Below are 19,661 nucleotides of genomic sequence, written 5' to 3' on the forward strand. Positions count from 1 at the left end.
GTATGGCACGATTTTGGAATTCCTCGCCATCCCACTGAGCGGGAATCCTTATTTACCCTAATCCTCCATGATTTTTAATTACCCAGCGCAGGTGCTCGAAGGCAGCCCCCGTCTCGCCATGGCACAGAGGTGCCAGAACAGATGGAAAGGTTCCTCCGGCAAGGTGCGCGATTTGGGCGTCGGGGCAGCGTTGCGCTCGCTGAACACAGCTTGGAACCGGTGGAGGACTCCTGGATGCCGGTGACAGCTGGGGGCAAAGCAATTTGGCACCGGGTCCTGCAAACCTGACTCACATGAGCCGCTCTTTGGGAGCAGGCCTGTGCACGCATGTCCTCATCTCTAGGGGTGCCAGATGGTTTAACCAAAAATACTGAACACTCTCCCTTCCCCCCAAAACAAAATTCTGTTGAGAAAAAAAAAGGGGGAGACCAAAGTTGTTTAGCAAAAAAAAAACAAAAAAAAACTACACCTTTAAATGGCCCTGTGCTCCGGTTTTTCTGTTTTTTTTTACTGGGCAGAGGACATGAATACCGGACTGCCTGGGTGAATACCAGATACCTGGCAACCCTACTCATTTCAGCCCTCAGACAAAGGAAACGCGACAGGTGCAGGAGAGAGGGAGGCAGCTGCCAGCAGCAAAATGGGCCCCATGGAGCCACGGCAGCTTGGAGACACCAAACTGAAAGGCAGGCTGGGAAAGATGCTTCCATGACCGTGCATTGGTGCTATGGCAGTGGTTCCCAAACTGTGGGTCACAACCCCCAACGGGGTCACACCATCAGCAAACTGGGTTGCGGTGCTCCCTTCTGTGTGGAGGATGCCATTTTGCTCTGCACAGCCTGACAGATGCTAGCCACAGTCTATAGGGTTGCCGGGTGTCTGGTTTTTGCCCAGACTGTCCGTTATTTGGGTCCCCCGTCCGGTAAAAAAAAACACCAGAAAATACTGGACATGTGAAATATCCGGTGTTTCCTTTTTTCCCTCTGATGGAAGCCCCAGACAGGACAATTTTCCCCTGTCACGTCTGGCAGAGGCGGGGCAGTGCAGGGCTGTTTAAAGGTGCAGCGCCCTTTTGTTTCTTTTTTGCTCAATAACTGTGGTTCCCCCCCCCCTTTTTTTTTGCTCAACAGAATTTTTTCCCAGTGGTTTTTTTTTTGGGGGGGGGGGGGGCGGTGTTCAGTATTTTTTGATAAACCATCTGGTAACCCTAGGGAGGATGGCATTTCGCTCTTTCAAATGATATCGTCCAGGCCTGTGCAGGAAATGCTTCATGCAAATAGGCCCGTGCTGGCAAAAAGTTAGGAACCAGGGAGAGCAGGGCCTGGACACAACCAGTGGAGTAGCTGAATCTTCAGCCACCCGTCTCACAATTGCCATTGATAAAGGTTCCATAGGACTACTCAGGAAAGCAGAGCTACTCAACACACGTCCCTTTTGTTTGCGGCCTGCGGTGCGGTTTGGCTTTATGTGGGGCTCAAAACGCAGCCCACAGGTGGGAGCCAAAAAAAGTCGTCAATAGAACAGTCTTCTGTTGAGAGGCGTTTTAGTAGTTAAATTGCTGGACTGTCATTGCTCGTTAAAAGTGCTGTCATGTGGGTGGAAATCGGGTAAATGTTGCATTCTATGAAGATCAGCAGAACTGACTTACATGGGGCCTGCGTGTTGAGTACGCTTGCCTTAATCTTTGTATTCATGCCCGTCACGGTGAAAGAAGCTATTTGCATATATTTGCATATATATTTGCATGTCTATACAACCACACTTAAGTTGCGTCCCTCGGCATGTGCTATGAGTATCACTGTGGCCCCCGGGACTTCCAACGTTGAGTAGCCCTGCAGTGGAGGGAGGGCTGCAAGATCCGCACACGCCTGGATTTGGCAGAGCAGCTAAATCTGACCGTGTAGCAGAAATCAAGTCACGCTTCCAGTTTATACAGTTTAATACATGTGAAACAAGATACATTTTTTTCTGAGTAATGAATGCATAAATAACAGAAGATATACGTGAATGCATAAATATGAGACGGCATGGAACGAAAAGTCGAGAAAAAAAAAGAGAGAATTATTATTTTGCTGCTGCTGTCGCCACGGCCGCCGCCTGGCACTCGCTTTTACCCTCAGCCTTACCCAGTGGTGGCGTGGTTTATTGTTTTCATTAAGCAGCAGCAGCGTGCCATTGGTCGAGCCATCACATCGAGAAAGGGGCTTGGGATGGAGAATGCGGGAGGCAAGAAGATTAAAAAAAAAGGGGAAATCAATAGACAAGTGGGGTGTTAATAAATGACTTTAATTCCGCTAGTGGCTTCATGTCGATCCTATGCTGCTAGAGAAAAGAGGCCTTTGCGCGTGGATTGAGCGTGCTCGTGGGCCTTTGTGTTTGTGTATGTAGGGGAAAGGAACACAAAGTGCAAATGGTACATTTACTGATCTCACCTTCTTTTCAAAGGCATTACGCTATGAGGAAAACAAATCATTAGCTTAAATGCTTATAAAGAACATCACCTAAGACGACTCTTAAAACCTTTACATACTGTATCAATAATTTACTTTGACTGCAGTAAACAAAATACATTTTTAAATAATTTACTATTTATTTGTTTTCTTTTTTTTTCTCTTTATCTCTCTGTAAATTTCTTTTTTTTTCTCCTTTTCTTTTTTAAACTCACAACGCTTTGCTTGTGCACATTAGTTCAGATTATTGCAACATTTAACCTGAATTCAGTAAAAGGAAACATAAAATAAAATAAAAAGGACAGTTTGTACAGACAAGAATGAATAACTTATTATTGCACTGGCTACAATTCAGTAGTGATTTGGTTATTTTTTTTTCTTTAGAGAGGACATACTCTAAAGTACCAAAGTCAAATAAATGAAAAGAAAGAGACTTTGAAAAAGCATCAGCCGTGAATAGAAGCCAGAAGGATGATTGTGGAGAGAGAAAAGGGGGAGGAGAGAAAAGAAGAATGAAAGCAAAGAAAGAAGAGAAACAATGGGGAGGGGGAACTGCCTTAATAATGACTTCCACATAAACCCCAAGAAAACACCTCTTGTTTGGGGCATCGGATGTAATGCAAAAAACAGTATCGCTTCTCTATAAAAATATGTGCACTATGAAGAGAGTTTTTTGTGGGTATTTTTTTATGTTTTTTGTAGCTTTTGTATCTCACAAATACATTATTTCTATTTATATAACTGCCGATGGACGGACAATGTACAGCTCCTGTCTCCTGGGCACTTCCGCATACTGTGGCGTCGCCGCACAATAAATGGTGCCGGTTTAAAAGTCGAGAACGTTAAAAAAAAAACCCAACGACAACAGCAAACAAACAAACAAACACAGCCCGAACCCAAATCAATGTGATTGAGGCCACCCGGGGGGGAAGGGAGGGGGAGAGAAAAAAAAGCAACTCCTTCTTCCCTTTAGAAAAGAAACACGTTTGCATATCCCCCTCCCCCGCCCTGCACCTCGTGTCATCGTTTCCGTATCACGTTTTGCAAGCCCCTCCCCCGACAGCGCTTAGGAACGAGTGACCCGGGGGGCGGGGGAGGAGGAAATCAGCCACTGAGATGTGGCTTGGCAGTCCCTTCCCTGCTGTTTCAAAACCACATAGGTATCAAGCCCTTGAGTCTTCCCTTCCCCGCCCTTACAAAGCTATACAGGTTCATCTAGGTCTTGGTCTGTTGCAACAGTCATAGGGATCAGTCCATGCCGACTTAAGGGGCTCTTCGTCACGCCTACAAGCTCCTTGTTTTTCTCAGGGTTGTTGCACTGAGTTTTTAAATGATCCAGCCTTTTCAGTTCTATCGCTGCTGTGCCCGGCCGGGTGTCCACGCCGGAGGAGGGCGTGGATTGGCCGCTGTCCAAAAGGAGATCCGAGAGGCTGCTCAAGGAGCCCGGGTCGGACTGCTCGAAGGAGAAGTTGGGGATTGCCAGGTGCTCCCCTCGACACAGGGGCTGGACCCGCCGCTCTGCTTTCGAGGCCTGCTCCCCAGGCGGATTGTCGGCCAGGTCCAAGGAGTCCCTGTACGCGGTGGACTCGCACGAGGGTGTCCTTCTCCTCAACAGACTGTTCTCAGAGGCTTTGGTCCGTGACGCCGCGCTGCTTTCATCCTCCATGGGAGGATCTATAGAAATGCAAGGTGGGCTCATCTTCTTCTTCCGCCGAGCCCCGTGGATATACTCCGACTCAGACTGAACACGGACAGGAGACCTGGGCTTCCCCTCCGCGGGCTGCTCCAAGCGGCAGTCTGCATCGTCAATGGAAGGGCAGATCTCGATGGAGTGCCTTCTTTGGTCGTCTGCCCAGCTGGGCTTGTCCAGGAACCCCTTTGTGTCAACACTGTAAAACTTCTTCAAGTCTTTCTCTTTGCCGGTGCACCCGGCCAGGCTGGTTGTGCTGCAGTTCTTGAGGGGGATCCGAGATGGAGACGGGGAGGTGAAAGGAGAAACCGAGCGGCTCCTGAGGTCCGACGGCTCTGGCCAGTCATTGGCCGAGCTATTGATGTGGCTGACTTCCTCATCAGCCAGGTCTGAGGATTCAAACAGGGAGTCCTCGGGGCTGGCCGGGTCGCTGTTTTGACTGGCAGGCCGGCTCGGAATACTGTGCTGGCTGTACGTGTGCTTGCGGGTGCGGACGCTGGAGTGTTGCAGGTGCGAGGGCGACGTCGGGGAATGCGGGGGCGTGGCCGGCAGGGAGAGTGGGTTGGGCTGGAGCAAAGCAGGACCCGAGCTGCTGTGGGACGGCTTCTTGGGAGGCAGGCTCTCGCTGGCCTCGGCTTGCAGGCTGTCCTTGGAGTCTGCCTTCTGCTTGCCCAAGGATTCCGTTTGAAAGGCCTCCTGCAACGCAAGCAGAGACAGATGGGACAAGAGGAAAAAGTGCTCGTGATAAAACACCAGGAGGTGGAACCAGACCAGCAACCTCCGGTGCATGAGGCGTGAACCCCTACTGCAGGAGCTGAAAGGCAGCTGGCGCTCAGCTGAGGCTGTAGAGTAAACTCATCCCCTCTCTCTGTCCGTGGTCCCAGCCCCACGACATGGGGCAATGAACCACCGCCCACATGTGCGTGACACTAGCAAGACATTTTGGAGGTGGACATGGCATGTGGCAGAATCCACCTGCACCCAGTGAGTTTAGGAGCTGGCAACAGCACGGCCATTGCCACATTGCCTGGTTAGCGTGAATGAGAGCTCAGGTGGCAATAATGGTGCTAGCAGACACACACAGTGGGCAGGCCTGGACGAGGAGACCTCTGACCTTCCCAGGCCTTCTGAAGCTAAAAACGTAAGAATGGCCAGACTGGGTCAGACCAAAGGTCCATCTAGCTGAGTGTCCTGTCTGCCGACAGTGGCCCAGAGGGAGTGAACAGAATAGGGAACCATCAAGAGATCCCTCCCGTTACTCATTCCCAGCTTCCAGCAAACAGAAGCTAGGGACACCTGGCTAATAACCATTGATGGACCTAATCTCCATGAATTTACATAGCACTTTTGTGAACCCTGTCAAAGTCCTGGTCTTCACCACATCCTCTGGCAAGGAGTTCCACAGGCTGACTCTGCATTGTGTGATGAAATACTTCCTTCGGTTTCTTTTAAACTTGCTTCCTATTCATTTCATTTGGTGACCTCGAGTTTTTGTGTTATGGGAACACGTAAATAACTTTTCCTTATTTGCGTTCTCTACACCGGCCCTGATTTTATTAGACCTCTATGGGTACGTCTACACTAGCCCCCTAGTTCGAACTAGGGAGGCTAATGAGGGCGACCGAAATTGCAAATGAAGCGCGGGATTTAAATATCCCACGCTTCATTAGCATGTTCCCGGGTGGTCGCTATTTTGGAAACTGACTTGCCCGGAATAACTGCCCGTGTCTACACGCAACAGTGAAATAGGAGTTCGAAGTAAACCCCTTAACTCGAATTAGCTGTTAAACGTCATTCCATAAGGAGTAACAGCTAATTCGAGTTAGGAGTTTACTTCGAACTCCCATTTCACTGCCGTGTGTAGACGTGGGCAGTTATTCCGGGCAAGTCAGTTTCCAAAATGGCGACCGCCCAGGAACATGCTAATGAAGCGTGAGATATTTAAATCCCGCGCTTCATTTGCAATTTCGGTCACCCTCATTAGCCTCTCTAGTTCGAACTAGGGGGCTAGTGTAGACAGACCCTATCATATCCCTTTAGTCGTCTCTTTTCTAAGCTGAAAAGTCCCAGTTTTATTAATCTCTGCTCATGTGATCACCATTCCATACCCCTAATCATTTTTGTTGCATGCCCCCCAGATAGGGCAGGTCCAGGTTTGTCTGCCCCCCATGCACTCTCCAGCCAGGAAATGCACAAGACTGTGCACTTTCCTCTTGCTCTCTGACGAAGGGGAACAGTCAGCAGTGTTCCTGTATGAATCTGGGGAAGAAGGAGAACTTCAGCCCTTCCTCCCCTCACTGAAGAGCACTTGAAGAGTGGGAGGCTCAGGGCTGGGGCAGTCCTAGGTGGAGCACCCCCAGACAGCCCCTTTCACCGGCCTGATGAGTCTGTCTCCTTTCTGTATGGCCTTCAGAGAAGCAATCCCATTCAGGGCACATCCCAGTTTTTCTGGCACAACCAGCCCTCTACCTCGCTCTAAGTTATGACAAGAGGAACCTGCCTACCGAATTTGGTGGTCCTAGTGCTTACTGTGTAGGAGGGGTTCTTGTACAGGCAGACAGATGGACGGACAGGCAGACAGACAAACTCTCTCCAATACATGTTCAGCTCCATTCTGGCTTAAACGGGCCTTTGCCAGCCTGGGAACCTAACAACCGTTTCTAACATCGCTTCGATGGGAAGTTGGGTCGCAAGTTCCAAGCAACTGACTTACAAGGGAACTTTCGGAACACACCCCGTGCGTGGGGCGGGGACTCCCTGTACTCTTTCGTGGCACCGCTGTTCACCGCTACGGAAAGGCCACACCACGTGTTAAACACCCGCAGCGTGGAGTACTGCGATCCCAGACACCGAGAAAGTGAGCCCATTAGGCCCCTGGCTTGCGAAATGGGGAACCCGCTGACTGAGTTTGTGCCGCCCACATGTAGTTAGCCAGATGGCACCCGAATGAGAAACATTTTGCTCTAATCTCTCGCTGCAAGCTCTACCCTCGGAGGGCGGGCCACCGGTACGTGACGTCAGCTAGAGCAGGGGGATGGGCAAGCATTTTTGATGGAGGGGCAGTCCAAGATTTTAAGTGGCCATGGGCTGCACTTTTCTGTGGAGGAGGGGTGGGGTCTGGTTGTGTGAAGAAGGGAGCTTGGGGAAGGGGAGTGGGGTGCAGGAGGGGGTGGGGTGCTAGAGGCAGGCTCTATCTAGGCAACGCCCAGTCAGCAGAACAATGGGATTCTCAGGCCTGCTGCAGCCCCAGAGTACAGAGCCACCAGCTGCTCCATGTGCCTTTCTGCACCTTCACACACTGCCTCTGGCCCAGCACCATCTCTCAGCTCCCATTGGCTGCTCTTGTTCCCAGCACAATCTCTCAGTTCCCATTGGCTGCTTCCCATTGGCCGTTCCCACCCCCACCACAGTCTCTCAGCTTCCACTGGCGGCTTCCCATTGGTCGTTCCTGCCCCCAGCACAATCTCTCAGCTCCCATTAGCTGCTTCCCATTGGCCGTTCCTGCCCCTAGCACAATCTCTCAGCTCCCATTGGCTGTTCCTGCCCCCAGCACAATCTCTCAGCTCCCATTAGCTGCTTCCCATTGGCCGTTCCTGCCCCTAGCACAATCTCTCAGCTCCCATTAGCTGCTTCCCATTGGCCGTTCCTGCCCCTAGCACAATCTCTCAGCTCCCATTGGCTGGCTCCCATTGGCTGTTCCTGCCCCCAGCACAATCTCTCAGCTCCCATTGGCTGGCTCCCATTGGCTGCTCCTGTTCCCAGCACAATCTCTCAGCTCTAATTGGAAGCTGAACTATTGGGCTGGGGGGTGGAAGCAGCCAATGGCAATCAGCCAATGGGAGCTGAGCGACTGTGCTGGGGCCGGGGTCAGCGTGTGACACTTCCCCTTCCCTCCCACACAGGGAGGCAGATGGAGCAGCCCCCCTGAGCCCTGAAGTTGCTCCTTGCCTGCGGGTCCCGGCAAGGTGGCTGCGGGCTGGATCGAAGGCTGGTGGGCCGGATTTGGCCTGCGGGCCATCTCTTGCCTACCCCTGAGCTGGAGCGATGAGCGTGCATCCCATGCTGAGGGGAGGCCCCCAAATAGCCTGGAGGAGGCCCCCAAATAGCCTCTGGATTCATTTTGACTAACTGAGGCGTGAGCAAAAGCTTTGCACAGCATGGAAGCACGCTCCCCCAAAGCCCGTTTAACACAGACACTCAGACTATGCCGATCCAAAACTGGAATCGGAGTGAACCGAATCTGTCAAGGGTTTGAAACATCTGGGGCACTGAGACAGGGAATTGACTTGAAACAACACAAAGTCATAATGACAGGAAATATTGTCGGGATAGACTGTGCTCCAATAACGACTCGGCCCGTCCTGGCCTGCTGGCAGCCTTTGTGACTCTCCATTTGTTCTTGTTTGACAGCCACTATCACTCAGAATAGAGGGGGGAGAGAGAGGGAGGGTACGTCTACACTACAGCGCTAGTTCGAACTAACTTAGTTCGAATTAGTTAATTCGAACTAAGCTAGTTCGAACTAACGCATCTAGAACTAAAAACTAGTTCGAACTAGCGTTTTGCTAGTTCGAACTAGTAAGTCCACATTGAGTGGACTCTGAACAGGGCTTAATGATGGCCGGAAGCAGTGCCGGCAGGGCATAAAAGGAGGACTTAGAGCATGGAGATGCTGTCTCAGGCTAGCCGAGGGCTGCGCTTAAAGGGTCCCGACCCCCACCCCGGACACACAGTTCTAAGGGGTGCCCCGCTTGCAAAGAAGTTCTGGCTTGGAGTGCCCTGAGTGCCCACACTGGGCACATCACACCACTCGGCCATCAGCCCGGCTGCACTTGCCGCAGGCTGCCATCTGGGGAGAGGGAGTAATTGGGGGGCTGCAGGAGAGCTTCCACCCCCAGAAGCCCGCAGAGCCAGCCCAGTCCTCCCCATCGGGGGCTCGTACCCCATTCCTCCCTCACCTCCTTCCACTTGCCCTTCCCTAGCCCCCCTTCTTATTGATGTACAAAATAAAGATAACGTTTCTTCCAACATTGACTCTGTCTTTATTGAACAAAACTGGGGGAGACTGGGAAAAGGAGGTGGGAGAGGGGAAGAGAAAGGCTGGGAGAGGGGAGGGCAACTAACATGATCAGGGGTTGGGAACAGGTCCCAGATGAAGAGAGGCTACAGAGACTGGGACTGTTCAGCTTAGAAAAGAGGAGACGGAGGGGGGACAGGATAGAGGTCTCTAAAAGCAGGGGTTGGGTGGAGAGGGTGCATTCAGAAAAGTTCTTCCTGAGTTCCCATAAAGAAGGACTAGAGGACACCAAAGGAAAGGACTGGGTAGCAGGCTTGAAACTAGTAAGAGAAAGTTGTTGTTCTTGACAAAGCAAATAGTTAACCTGTGGAACTCCTTGCTGCAGGAGGCTGTGAAGGCTAGAACTAGAACAGAGTTTAAAGGGAAGTGAGATCAAGTCATGGAGGTTGGGTCCATGGAGTCCTATTAGCCAGAGGGTAGGAGTGGTGTCCCTGCCCAAAGTTTGTGGAAGGCTGGAGAGGGATGGCACGAGACAAATGGCTTGGTCATTGTCTTCGGTCCATCCCCTCCAGGGTCCCTAGGGTTGGCCGCTGTGGGCAGACAGGCTACTGGGCTAGATGGACCTTTGGTCTGACCCAGGACGGCCATTGTAAGCTCAGGGCTCAGTGTCGGGGGTCTCAGTGGACCCCCTTGATTTTCATGCACACCTGCTCCTGGGTGGCCAGGCTGGCAGCTCTCCTGCCCTAGACGGCCACTTTCCTGTGCCTAGTGCGGAGATCGTGGACGAGGTCCACGATGTCCGCACTAGCCCAGGAAGGTGCCCGCCTCTTGCGGTCCAGGGCAAGCTCCCGGGAGCCGCCAGCCTGGTCCCGGCAAGAGGGGGTGGGCTGGGGGGCATCGGGTGGGTGGCTCTGTGCCGTGCCAGGTGCAGGGTCTGCTAGCTGGGTGCTGGCAGGCTTGCACCTGGCACGGGCACCGTAGCCAGCCCGTGCCCCTTTAAGGGGTCCGGGGCCGGGAGGGGGGCATAGAGTTTCCCTGGTGTTGGCCAGAGTGGCCACCAGGGAAACCTGGGGAGGGCTAGCCTCCCACTAGTTCGAACTAAAGGGCTACACAGCCCTTAGTTCGAACTAGCTAGTTCGAACTAGGCGTTAGTCCTCGTAAAATGAGGTTTACCTAGTTCGAACTAAGCGCTCCGCTAGTTCGATTCAAATTCGAACTAGCGGAGCGCTAGTGTAGCGCATAGGAAAGTTAGTTCGAACTAACGTCCGTTAGTTCGAACTAACTTTCTAGTGTAGACATACCCAGAGAGAGAGAGAGAGAGAGGATGAAAAGGAGGCAGGAAAAAGGCTGATGGGAGAAGAGCTGAGAGCTTCTGACCTGTCTACACAGCAGCCGGCTGAGACTGGGAGATCGCGGAGTGGACCGGGGAGGAGAGATCTTCCATGAGTCACAGCCCTCGTGGTGAGAAGATACAGCCGTCACCTGAAGCGACTCCCTGGGTACTCGGAGAGCGGAGCACGTTCCCACGGGCTGGGAGCGGATGGACGTGATGGACCCTGCAGCGGGAGAGAGAACACAAGCCACAGTGGCTGGGTATGAGTAGTAACGGGTGGGAGCTGTTGCTGCAGAACCAAGCTGCAAGGATTCCCAAACACAGGAACGTGGGGTAGGGAAGCGCATGTTAATTCAGTGACAAGCCAAAGGCTGCACAGCACCCCACTGGCAGAGCCAGGAACAGAACCTAGGGCTATGTCTACAGTACAGAGGAAGATCGTAGCTGCCGCTTTTGATCTTCCAGGGTTTAAATGAGCTGGTCTAGTGAAGACAGCTAATTCGAACTGAGAGGGGTGCTCCGGTCGATGCCGGTAAACTTGCTTCTGTGAGGAGTAAGGGAAGGCGAAGGGAAAGTGTGCTCCCTTCAACTTCTCTCAGTGTAGACAGCGCCAAAAGTTGAGGTAAGCTACTTGGACTTCAGCTATGCAACTGACGTAGCTGAGGTTGCGTAGCTGAATTCGACTTTGTCCTGTAGTGTAAATACACCCTAGAAGTCACAGAATCATAGACTCATAGAACACTAGGACTGGAAGGGACTTTGCAAGGTCATCGAGTACAGTCCCCTGCCCTCACGGCAGGACCAAGCCCCGTCTAGATCAGGGCTACTCCACTTTGGAAGCCCTGGGGGCCACAATGATACTCACAGCACATGCCAAGGGCCACAACTTAAGTGTGGTTGCATAGACATGCACATATATATGCAAATGTATGCAAATAACTTCTTTCATACTGACAGGGATGAATACAAAGATTAAGGCAAGACTACACAACACGCAGGCCTCAGTTAAGTCAATTCTGCTAATGTTAATAAAATGTAATATTGGCCCAATTTCCCCCACCTGACAGCACTTTTACTGAGCAATGACAGTTCGGGAATTAACTACTAAAACACATCTCAACAGAAGACCATTACACTGAATACTTTTTTTGTTTTGATTTCCACCCGCGGGCCACATGTTGAGTCCTGCGTAAATCCAAACTGCATTGTGGGCTGCAAACAAACAGGCAGCGGGCTACATAGACCCTGGTCTAGATCATCCCTGACAGGTATCTGTCTAACCTGCTCTTACGTATCTCCAGTGATGGAAATTCCACAACCTCCCTAGGCAATTTATTCTGGTGTGTAACCACCCTGACAGTTAGGAAGTTTTTCCTAATGTCCAACCTTTTTTGAAAAACCACGTAAACATCCCTTTTTTTTAGGAAGAGCGCTTTTTTTCGAAAAAGGGGTTTTCCCCTGAAAAAAACGCATCCAGACTACTTTCACTTTTGAAAGACCCGCTTTCAAAAATGCGATCGGAAGAAGATATGCAAATTAGCATCGAATTTGCATATCTCCTTTCGAAAAAAAATCCGTAGTCTAGACGTGCCCTCTGATAGAGGCGGCAAGCGGCGGGGGGGAGGGGAGGGGAATGACTAGTTGAGGGACTAGTCGATTAGTCACTTACATCCCCAGGAAGAATCATAAATACTGAGCTGAGAATATTGAGCTACATTCAGAGCTTTTGAAAAGAGAGTTACTTTTCCCGGAAAAATCAGAACAGATTGGCTAGTCCTGGCCAGCCCTACGAGGGTTTCTAATTCCACCCCGTCTGGCCATGCTGCTCGTGCCTTAAGGTACTATTGTGTCAGAGGAGACCAGCCTGGTAAGTTCTTGGGAGGCAAAAAGAAATAATTCCAGATGCGCATGTTTTTAGGGAGACAGATGTTCTCTCTCGCTCCCATTCCCCTTTCAAACTGGTTTGCCAGTTAGGAATAACAGGTCAGAAAATGGCATCTTAGGGCAAAACTATTCCAACGTGGTTGTCTCAACGTGCTGTCAGGGCCTCTGGGTAGCTTCTGAGTCCACGGCTTCCATCCCACAATCGACTTCTCTTCGCAGAGCTGTGCTAGGGAATGTCAGTGTTCCCCAGGGGACAAACTAGTTTCTAACCATTCGTTTATACCAAAAGCCTTCCGAACGTGACCCCAGTGCAATCTCGTTGAGTGGCAGCTTCCCGAGTCCGCAGAGAGTCCGAAACGATGGCTCAGAGAGATTCTAGCTGCCCCATTCATCTCAATAGTGCGTTGACTCTGAAGATGGATAATGGCAATACAAATGGCACCCTTGTTAACTATTTCACTGCTGATCATTTTCTAAGACACATACAGCGAATATGCTATTCCTTGATACACAATCGGCACCCTGCAACCTCTCTGGCGCCCAGTGGTCCCCTGGTTAGACACCCCAACCTCCAGCTTTCTCCAGGCAACTTCCACCAGGCAGTTACACATGTTCAACACAAAATCACTACAGCCCCCTGAAAATTCTGGACCTAGCGTTAAATAAGGTGAGTTTAGTATCAAATTCTATGACAAATAATTGATTCTGTTCTGGCAGAATAATTCGGCTTCATATCACACCACTGTGTGAACCAGTTCCGGTGCCTTGCACAGTCTGCGGAGATCCTCCCCGTGCCTAGCAAATACAATTGTCACAGAGTGTGGGGAGCCACCGGGCCCTGCACCCCCATCTGCAGTCAGATGTGACGCTTAGGCAGCTGGTAGAACAGAAGGTTTATTAGTTCACAGGGGCACAGCGTAGCAGAGTTGTTAGTACAGGGACTAGGAGCAGTCAGAACAATCTATCTTGGGGTAGGGGAGCCCAGAGACAGGGCTCTGGGCCCCCTCCATGCCCCCCAAGCCAGCTAGACTCCCTGCATCCTGAGCCAGCTGAGACTCACTCACACTCCCAGCAACCAGCCCCAACTCTCCTCCTTAGTCCAGTTTCCTGGGCAAAAGGTGTTACCTGGTTGCATCTCCCACCCAGGCTCAGGTTACAAGACAGCCTGAGCCATTGTGTTCATGCTGGGCTGGGCAGCCTGGGGAAGCCTCCCCTTGGTGAGAGTCACACCCAAAACTCCCACCCCCCAGCCAGGCAGCAGCACAGTGTCCAGGGAAACTGAGGCAGCGCACATACGCACACACTGTGTTACACCGGAGCAGCACAGGATGGTAGGAATCACACATGACACAACAAGTGAACAGAGCGAACACAACCCTCCCCCTGCACAACGTCACAACAATCTGAGGAGGAACGGGGAGCCTGGAGAACAGACCCCCACCCCCCAAGGCCGACTTATCCATTAGGCACAGTGCCTAGGGCCCACCATACTTTTAGGGGCCCACGAAAATGTTTTAATTTCTTCTAAAATCAGAAGAAAAAAAATGAACCTTTAGGGTTGAAGAAAATGTTTTAATTTTTTTCTCACATCAGAAAAAACCGAAACTTTTAGGGCCCATAAAATCTATTAAATTTTGCCTAAAACAGAAAAATATAAAATGTTGAAGAATTTAAAGTTATATAAAAATAATTTTTAATATGGATAGTATTATGGTGGGAGGGGCCCACGAAGGCAAAAGTGCCTTAGAGTCCACGAAAGTCATAATGCAGCCCTACCACCCCCGATACCTCTTGGTGACTTGCAGGAATAGGTCTCCATCTCCACCTCATGGAGAGGGTACGGGGCTTTGGCTGGCACCACAGGGCGGAACATGTAGCTGTCGTTGGGCAAGGAGTGCATCCGGGACACCGAGATCTTGCGCACCGTGAGGAAGTTCTGAGGTTCTCTCATTGCTCTCACGTGGGCGGCGTTTTCCTGTGAATTTAGCCAGAGAAGGAAAACTGGGTTAGGCTGTGGTGGCCTCCTTTGTTGTTAGCCATCCTTAGAAACAACACTGAGGCTTAAAACTCAGGGCAGAGGTGCCCCTGGTGTGTCAAAGAGCTCAACAGCTCTGGTGGCCCCAGGGTAACAGAAAGCTCCAGGGACATGTCCAAGAGACTTTCCTCAGAGAAGTAACTCACGCCACCATGGATGGGACATACAACGAAACAACAAGGAACAATCAGACAGGAAGTCACCACCTCGACGCGCATCGGACACCACAGGAAGTACAGCGCACGACGGGAACGCATGAGAAAGAGACGTTCCAAGCGGACAAGCCCCGATCTTTTCTCGTGTGGGGAATTTTTCAGTAGCTCGGAAAATCATCCGCATTTTCTCAGGCATTCCCATGGTGACCAGCATTGCTGACGTCTTCACCCACACCTCAGTGCCAATCCAGTTTGAAAATGGATGGGTAAAATGGCCGCTCCCATGCAGGGACACACGAACTCCTGCTAACTGACTAGCAGTGATGAGGCCCTCTAGTAATTAATTCGACACGCATATAAATACACTGATCCACCCCTAAACATACACTAAGGCTTCTGACCTACATAACGCGTATCCTATAGCCCATGCTGAGCTGCAGCAACTGTGCTACGCATATTGCTAACATGTATTTTCTCATTCTATAGTAACTTTTAACCAAGGGACTTCATTCTTTACTAAATTGTCATGCCACGCCCAGAAGGAAGAACTGAGGGCCAAGTTTATGTGACTTGCCCAGGGTCATACAGTGAGTCACTGGCTGAGGTGGGAAGAGAACCCAGGAGTCGGGACTCCCTGGTTCATGCTTTAATTACTAGACACGTCTCCATACCCTATATTTAGTTACTAATCACATTGATTTTCCTTGAATATCAGTGTTCAAGTCAGTAGCGGGCAACTTATGTGTGGCTGGTGAGACATTTTGTTTACTGTTACCATGTTACGCAGGGTTGACAGATTCCACTGCTTTCTGTCCGCAAAGGTTTTTTTCCACCCCATGTTATTAAAGTAACACACATGTAAAGCGAGGGCACGTGATGCGAGGTGCGTGCTGATTGCACACAACACTGCCTGTGAGAGCCGGGCGCTCCCTCTGCAGCCAATCATAGCACTGCTACGGTTCACCCCCTGCAAATGCTAGACACGCACGCCCAGTTCGCAAAACTACCCTATTTGGGGAGAGCGTATTGGTTACGACCATCTTGCAGCCCTCGGAGATGGAGGAGGGCCACTCATACAGCCCACTCACTGGCCCAAGTTGACCATTGTTGCTCTAAGTGGTTGAAAACATTTTCCCAGTTAAGTATGTTAAATTAACACATTTCACTGCCCAGCTGTGGGGTTTCCCTCAGACCTGCTAGGGAAGTCTGGGCCCACGACTCAACAGGGCCAGCCCATAACATTTTGGCACCTGAGGCGGGGAGCTCAAATGATGCCCCCATACTCCTTCGCTTGGGCCAAAACTTTGAAAGGTCTCAATTCTGCCTTCTTCCTGGTCTACTCCTCTCATGGCACTGCTCCATCTCTGTGCATCTAGAGCAGAGAGAATACATGTGCACCAGCAGCAGACACAATTTTCTACACTTTGGGTGCTAGTGGCACCCCCCCACAGTCTGGCACCTGAGGTGGCCGCCTCAGTTCGCCTCATGGTAAGGCCAGCCCTGCGGCTCATGTTGAATTGCCCACGTCACTGAGAACCTGGTTAAATCTGATTTTCCCGCCCCTATCTTCCGTTTATAGTTTTTTTCTCCTCATATCTCTTGGACAAATCCTTGAGACAAATGACTTCGGTGCTTTTCCACTGTTGAACCTGGCTGAGAATTCAGGGGTCCAAGCAGCGATTATTTACAGGGCGCTGGCATCCGAAACAAAACCAGGGCGTCAGTTCTAATCTGTTAATGCACCGGGCTTGTGCCAATGTTGGCCCGCGCAGAGCCACTGTAGCTCGTGATACAGCAGGTGGACATCCGAGCTGCCGGCATGAGGTCATTTATGAGGAAAAGTGCCTGCAAGAAAGGAGTCTTTTCCCTCTACCAACCATTTTAAACAGCGGCTCACGCAGCCATTTTCTGAGGAACGGCCGCAATATTTTCTCGAGACGTGAAGTGCTTTGTTTAAAATTCTGTCAGACAGCCTGCGGGTTGCAAAGAACATTTCCTAACACAAAAGACGGCAATAGTGGAGGCTAATGAACAGTTAACCTTGGGCACGGGGCCAAGTTGTGACATTCCTGGATGTTCCTGGGTGAAAGAGCCTTGGGCAGGAAAGCCAGCAGCGGGGAGCCTGGTGGGGCTGGTAACAGCAGGGTCACGGTAGCCCGGCAGGGGCAGCCCATGGCAACTTGATTGGGGCCAAGGCAGTCCGGCTGGGACCATGTGCTGTCTGGGAATGGGGTCGGGGACATCGCAGGGCAACCTAGCTGGGGCTGCGAGAGCCCAGCAGCAGAGTTGAGGCAGCCTGGCAGCCATGACAGGGGCTAGCGCTGGCCAGCAGGAAGCCCAGCTGGGGCAGAAGGGGTCGGTCCCAGGCTGAGGGGCTGGTGGCCAGGAACCTCTTCTGGTCTGGCAAATTCCCTCGTTTGGGATTGGTCAGGTCCCAAGGGTGCTGAACAAGGGAGGTTCAACCTGTAATAAAGTTTATAGTAAAGCATTAAATGTGAACACATTCAGGCCTAGGTTACACTAACCCCCGTCGTCTACCTACCCTACACCAGCTGGGGCACTTACGGTGGCAGCTTGCGCGTGATAAGGTCGGCAGGGGCTGCTCTCCTGTTGATGCTGGCTACTCTTCTCATCCGAGCCTTAAAAACCTCTAGGGATGGAGATTCCATCTGTCCACCCCCTGCCAGGGAACCCATCCCAGTGCTTCCCCACCCTCCTACGGAAATCGCTTTTCCTAATATCCAACCTAGACCTCCCCCACTGCAACTTGAGACCATTGCTCCTCATTCTGCCATTCATCACCACTGAGAACAGCCTCTCTCCATCCTCGTTGGAACCCCCCTTTACGTAGTTGAAGGCTTCTATCAAATCCCCCCTCACTCTTCTCTTCTGCAGACTAAATAAGCCCAAATCCCTCAGCCTCTCCTCATAGGTCATGTGCTCCAGCCCCCTCATCATTTTGGCTGCCCTCTGCTGAACCCTCTCCAATGTGGCTACATCCTTTCTGTCCTGGAAGGAGGGGGGCAAAGTTACAACAAAATTACTTTGCAATCACCAGGCAGAATATCCACACAAAAGGAATGACTGAGCACCAGCCCGTAGGTTTTAAGGGCAGACGTTGGTTTGGAGCGGGCTAACCAGGGGACTTGTAATAAGATGCAAAGCCTTGTGCCTCTGTGCCACTGCTCCAAATCTGATCCAAGCTGTGCCCACCCATCTGGCCTCAATTACCACAATCTCTGAGGCTACGTCTAGACTGCAGGCTTCTTGTGGAGATCTTCCGAAAAAATTTCTTCCGAAAGAGAACGTTTACACTGCCAAAGCGCATCGAAAAAGAGTTCTGCTTTTTGAAAGATAGTGTCCACACTGAATGGACGCTCTCTCATGTCAGCTGTTGTAACTATGGATGGAGTGGCCACCAGGGCACCTGTGCTTTTTCCTCTTTCCTCTTCTTCTGAAAGAACTCCCTCTTCCCCATCCACACGTGCCTTTTTTTCAAAGAGCTTTTTTGCAAAAAGGCTTCTTCCTCGTAGAATGAGGATTAGCAATGTCAGAAAAACCCCTCTGTTCTTTCGATTGCCTTTTGGAAGAATGCGATTGCAGTGTGGACGTAAGTGATTTTTCCAGAAAAACGGCTGTTTTCCTGAAAAAACTCGGTAGTGTAGACATACGCTGAGTCTCACCCCCATAGGGGAATTTTATTGTCACAACATCCTGTGCAGTAAGGATGTATCCTCTCCATTTTACAGACAGGGACTTAAGGACCAGGGTAGATTTAGGGGGCTCCCACAGGGAGTCATTTGTGAGCCAGGAATTATCCCATGTGCCTGCCCATTAGATCATTCTTCCTACTCTTCACCTGCTCCTTGTAGGCCTGCTAGGTTGGCACCCTTTCCCGGCCCTAAATGGACTCCCTGTTGTTTAACTCCTTATCAGCTGTCGGGGACAGTGACTCTGTGAGCAAGGAAGACTGTGGCGGGCGAGGCGGGCCCTGGAGTTGGGAGCATGTTGCTGCGAGCTGGGCGGAATTCCACAGGGGGTCTCCTGGATTGGCTCTTTTTGATCTCTCTGGCACGTCGGGAGCTCAGACTCCGAGCTGGCAGAGCTACTCCCCACACGGACAGTCCCAGGCTGCGCAGTGAGGAAGGGAGCAGGAAGGCAAGAGCTAAACACCGAGGCGCCTGCCTGCTTGCGCCAGAACCGGGAGCCGTTTAAAATGCTCAGGCTCTCTGAACAAGGTGACATTTTCCCTGACTCTCCCCCGTGCTAACAAGCTGTCTGCCTGAGCACCTGCCAGGACCTTACCCGCAGGGCGGCAGACCCCCTCAGACCCTGCATGGTACAGGTGCCAATTACTGCCACTCTCTGGAACCTGCCCTTGCTGCAGTCTCCCTTTGGTGCTAATCAAAGCTTTGCTGCCAGGTGGCCAAGGTTAAAGGAGATACCAAAGCCCTGCAGAGAGAGGGAGGTGGGTAGGAGAGAGAGAGAAACTGCTTGTTTGTTTCCAGCCTCCTCCCCTGAAAACTCACCCTCCAGGCAGTAATTCAGTCTTAGCCCAGAACGTGCTTGGAAGTGTCCTGACACAGGAGATGCCCAGGGATTTCCAGATAGGTTTGCTACGTGCCTTTCAGTCACTCTAATTACAGACACTAGTACAGCAGTGAAGGCAGTGACAGCAGGACTCTAATGAAGCCAGGGTGGCTTAATTTGGGGGAGTCCATGCCAGTGTTTCTGGTAAGCTGAGCGCTTGGGTGGCCACCCAAGAGATTCAAATGCCACCCAGCTGATTAGCAGAGCATCCACAGCTGGCAGCATGTGCTTCTCCTGGTGGTGCACTTCTGCACATGTCTCAGTGCACAGAACAAAATTTAATCCACAGAGGGATGGAAAAAAATTAGAGGGAACATTGGTCCATGTACGGGGCATTAGAACAATTTGTTTATTGGGGGTGTGGAATCAAACTATAAAGCCTATATATTAGGGGTGGGGAACCTTTCTGAAGCTGGGGGCTGCTGATTGTACAGAAAAATCAGTCGGGGGCTGCTCAAAAGTGAGAAACAGCCCCCCAAACAAAAAATCCCTCAGCGACGTGGCCCG

The 19,661-nt window shown here is 51.2% G+C and overlaps 1 protein-coding gene across 3 annotated transcripts in view; it reads right to left on the minus strand.

Annotated features, from left to right (window-relative positions):
* Positions 1–1,182: 1,182 nt before the first annotated feature.
* Positions 1,183–19,661, minus strand: part of CACNA1H (calcium voltage-gated channel subunit alpha1 H) — a 576,049-nt gene continuing 557,570 nt past the window's right edge. For 2 of the 3 annotated variants that reach the window (XM_089769319.1, XM_075899792.2), the window contains 3 exons: positions 14,163–14,349; positions 10,535–10,713; positions 1,183–4,836 (listed from right to left, as the gene is read on the minus strand). In XM_089769319.1, the coding sequence (XP_089625445.1) occupies positions 3,652–4,836; positions 10,535–10,713; positions 14,163–14,349 (1,551 nt within the window). In that variant the 3' untranslated portion in view covers positions 1,183–3,651. The remainder of the gene's footprint in view (positions 4,837–10,534; positions 10,714–14,162; positions 14,350–19,661) is intronic. The other variant, XM_089769320.1, reaches the window with a different exon arrangement.

The sequence above is a fragment of the Pelodiscus sinensis genome, chromosome 15, assembly GCF_052426305.1.
Source record: "Pelodiscus sinensis isolate ZL-2025 chromosome 15, ASM5242630v1, whole genome shotgun sequence".
Taxonomy (NCBI): domain Eukaryota; kingdom Metazoa; phylum Chordata; order Testudines; family Trionychidae; genus Pelodiscus; species Pelodiscus sinensis.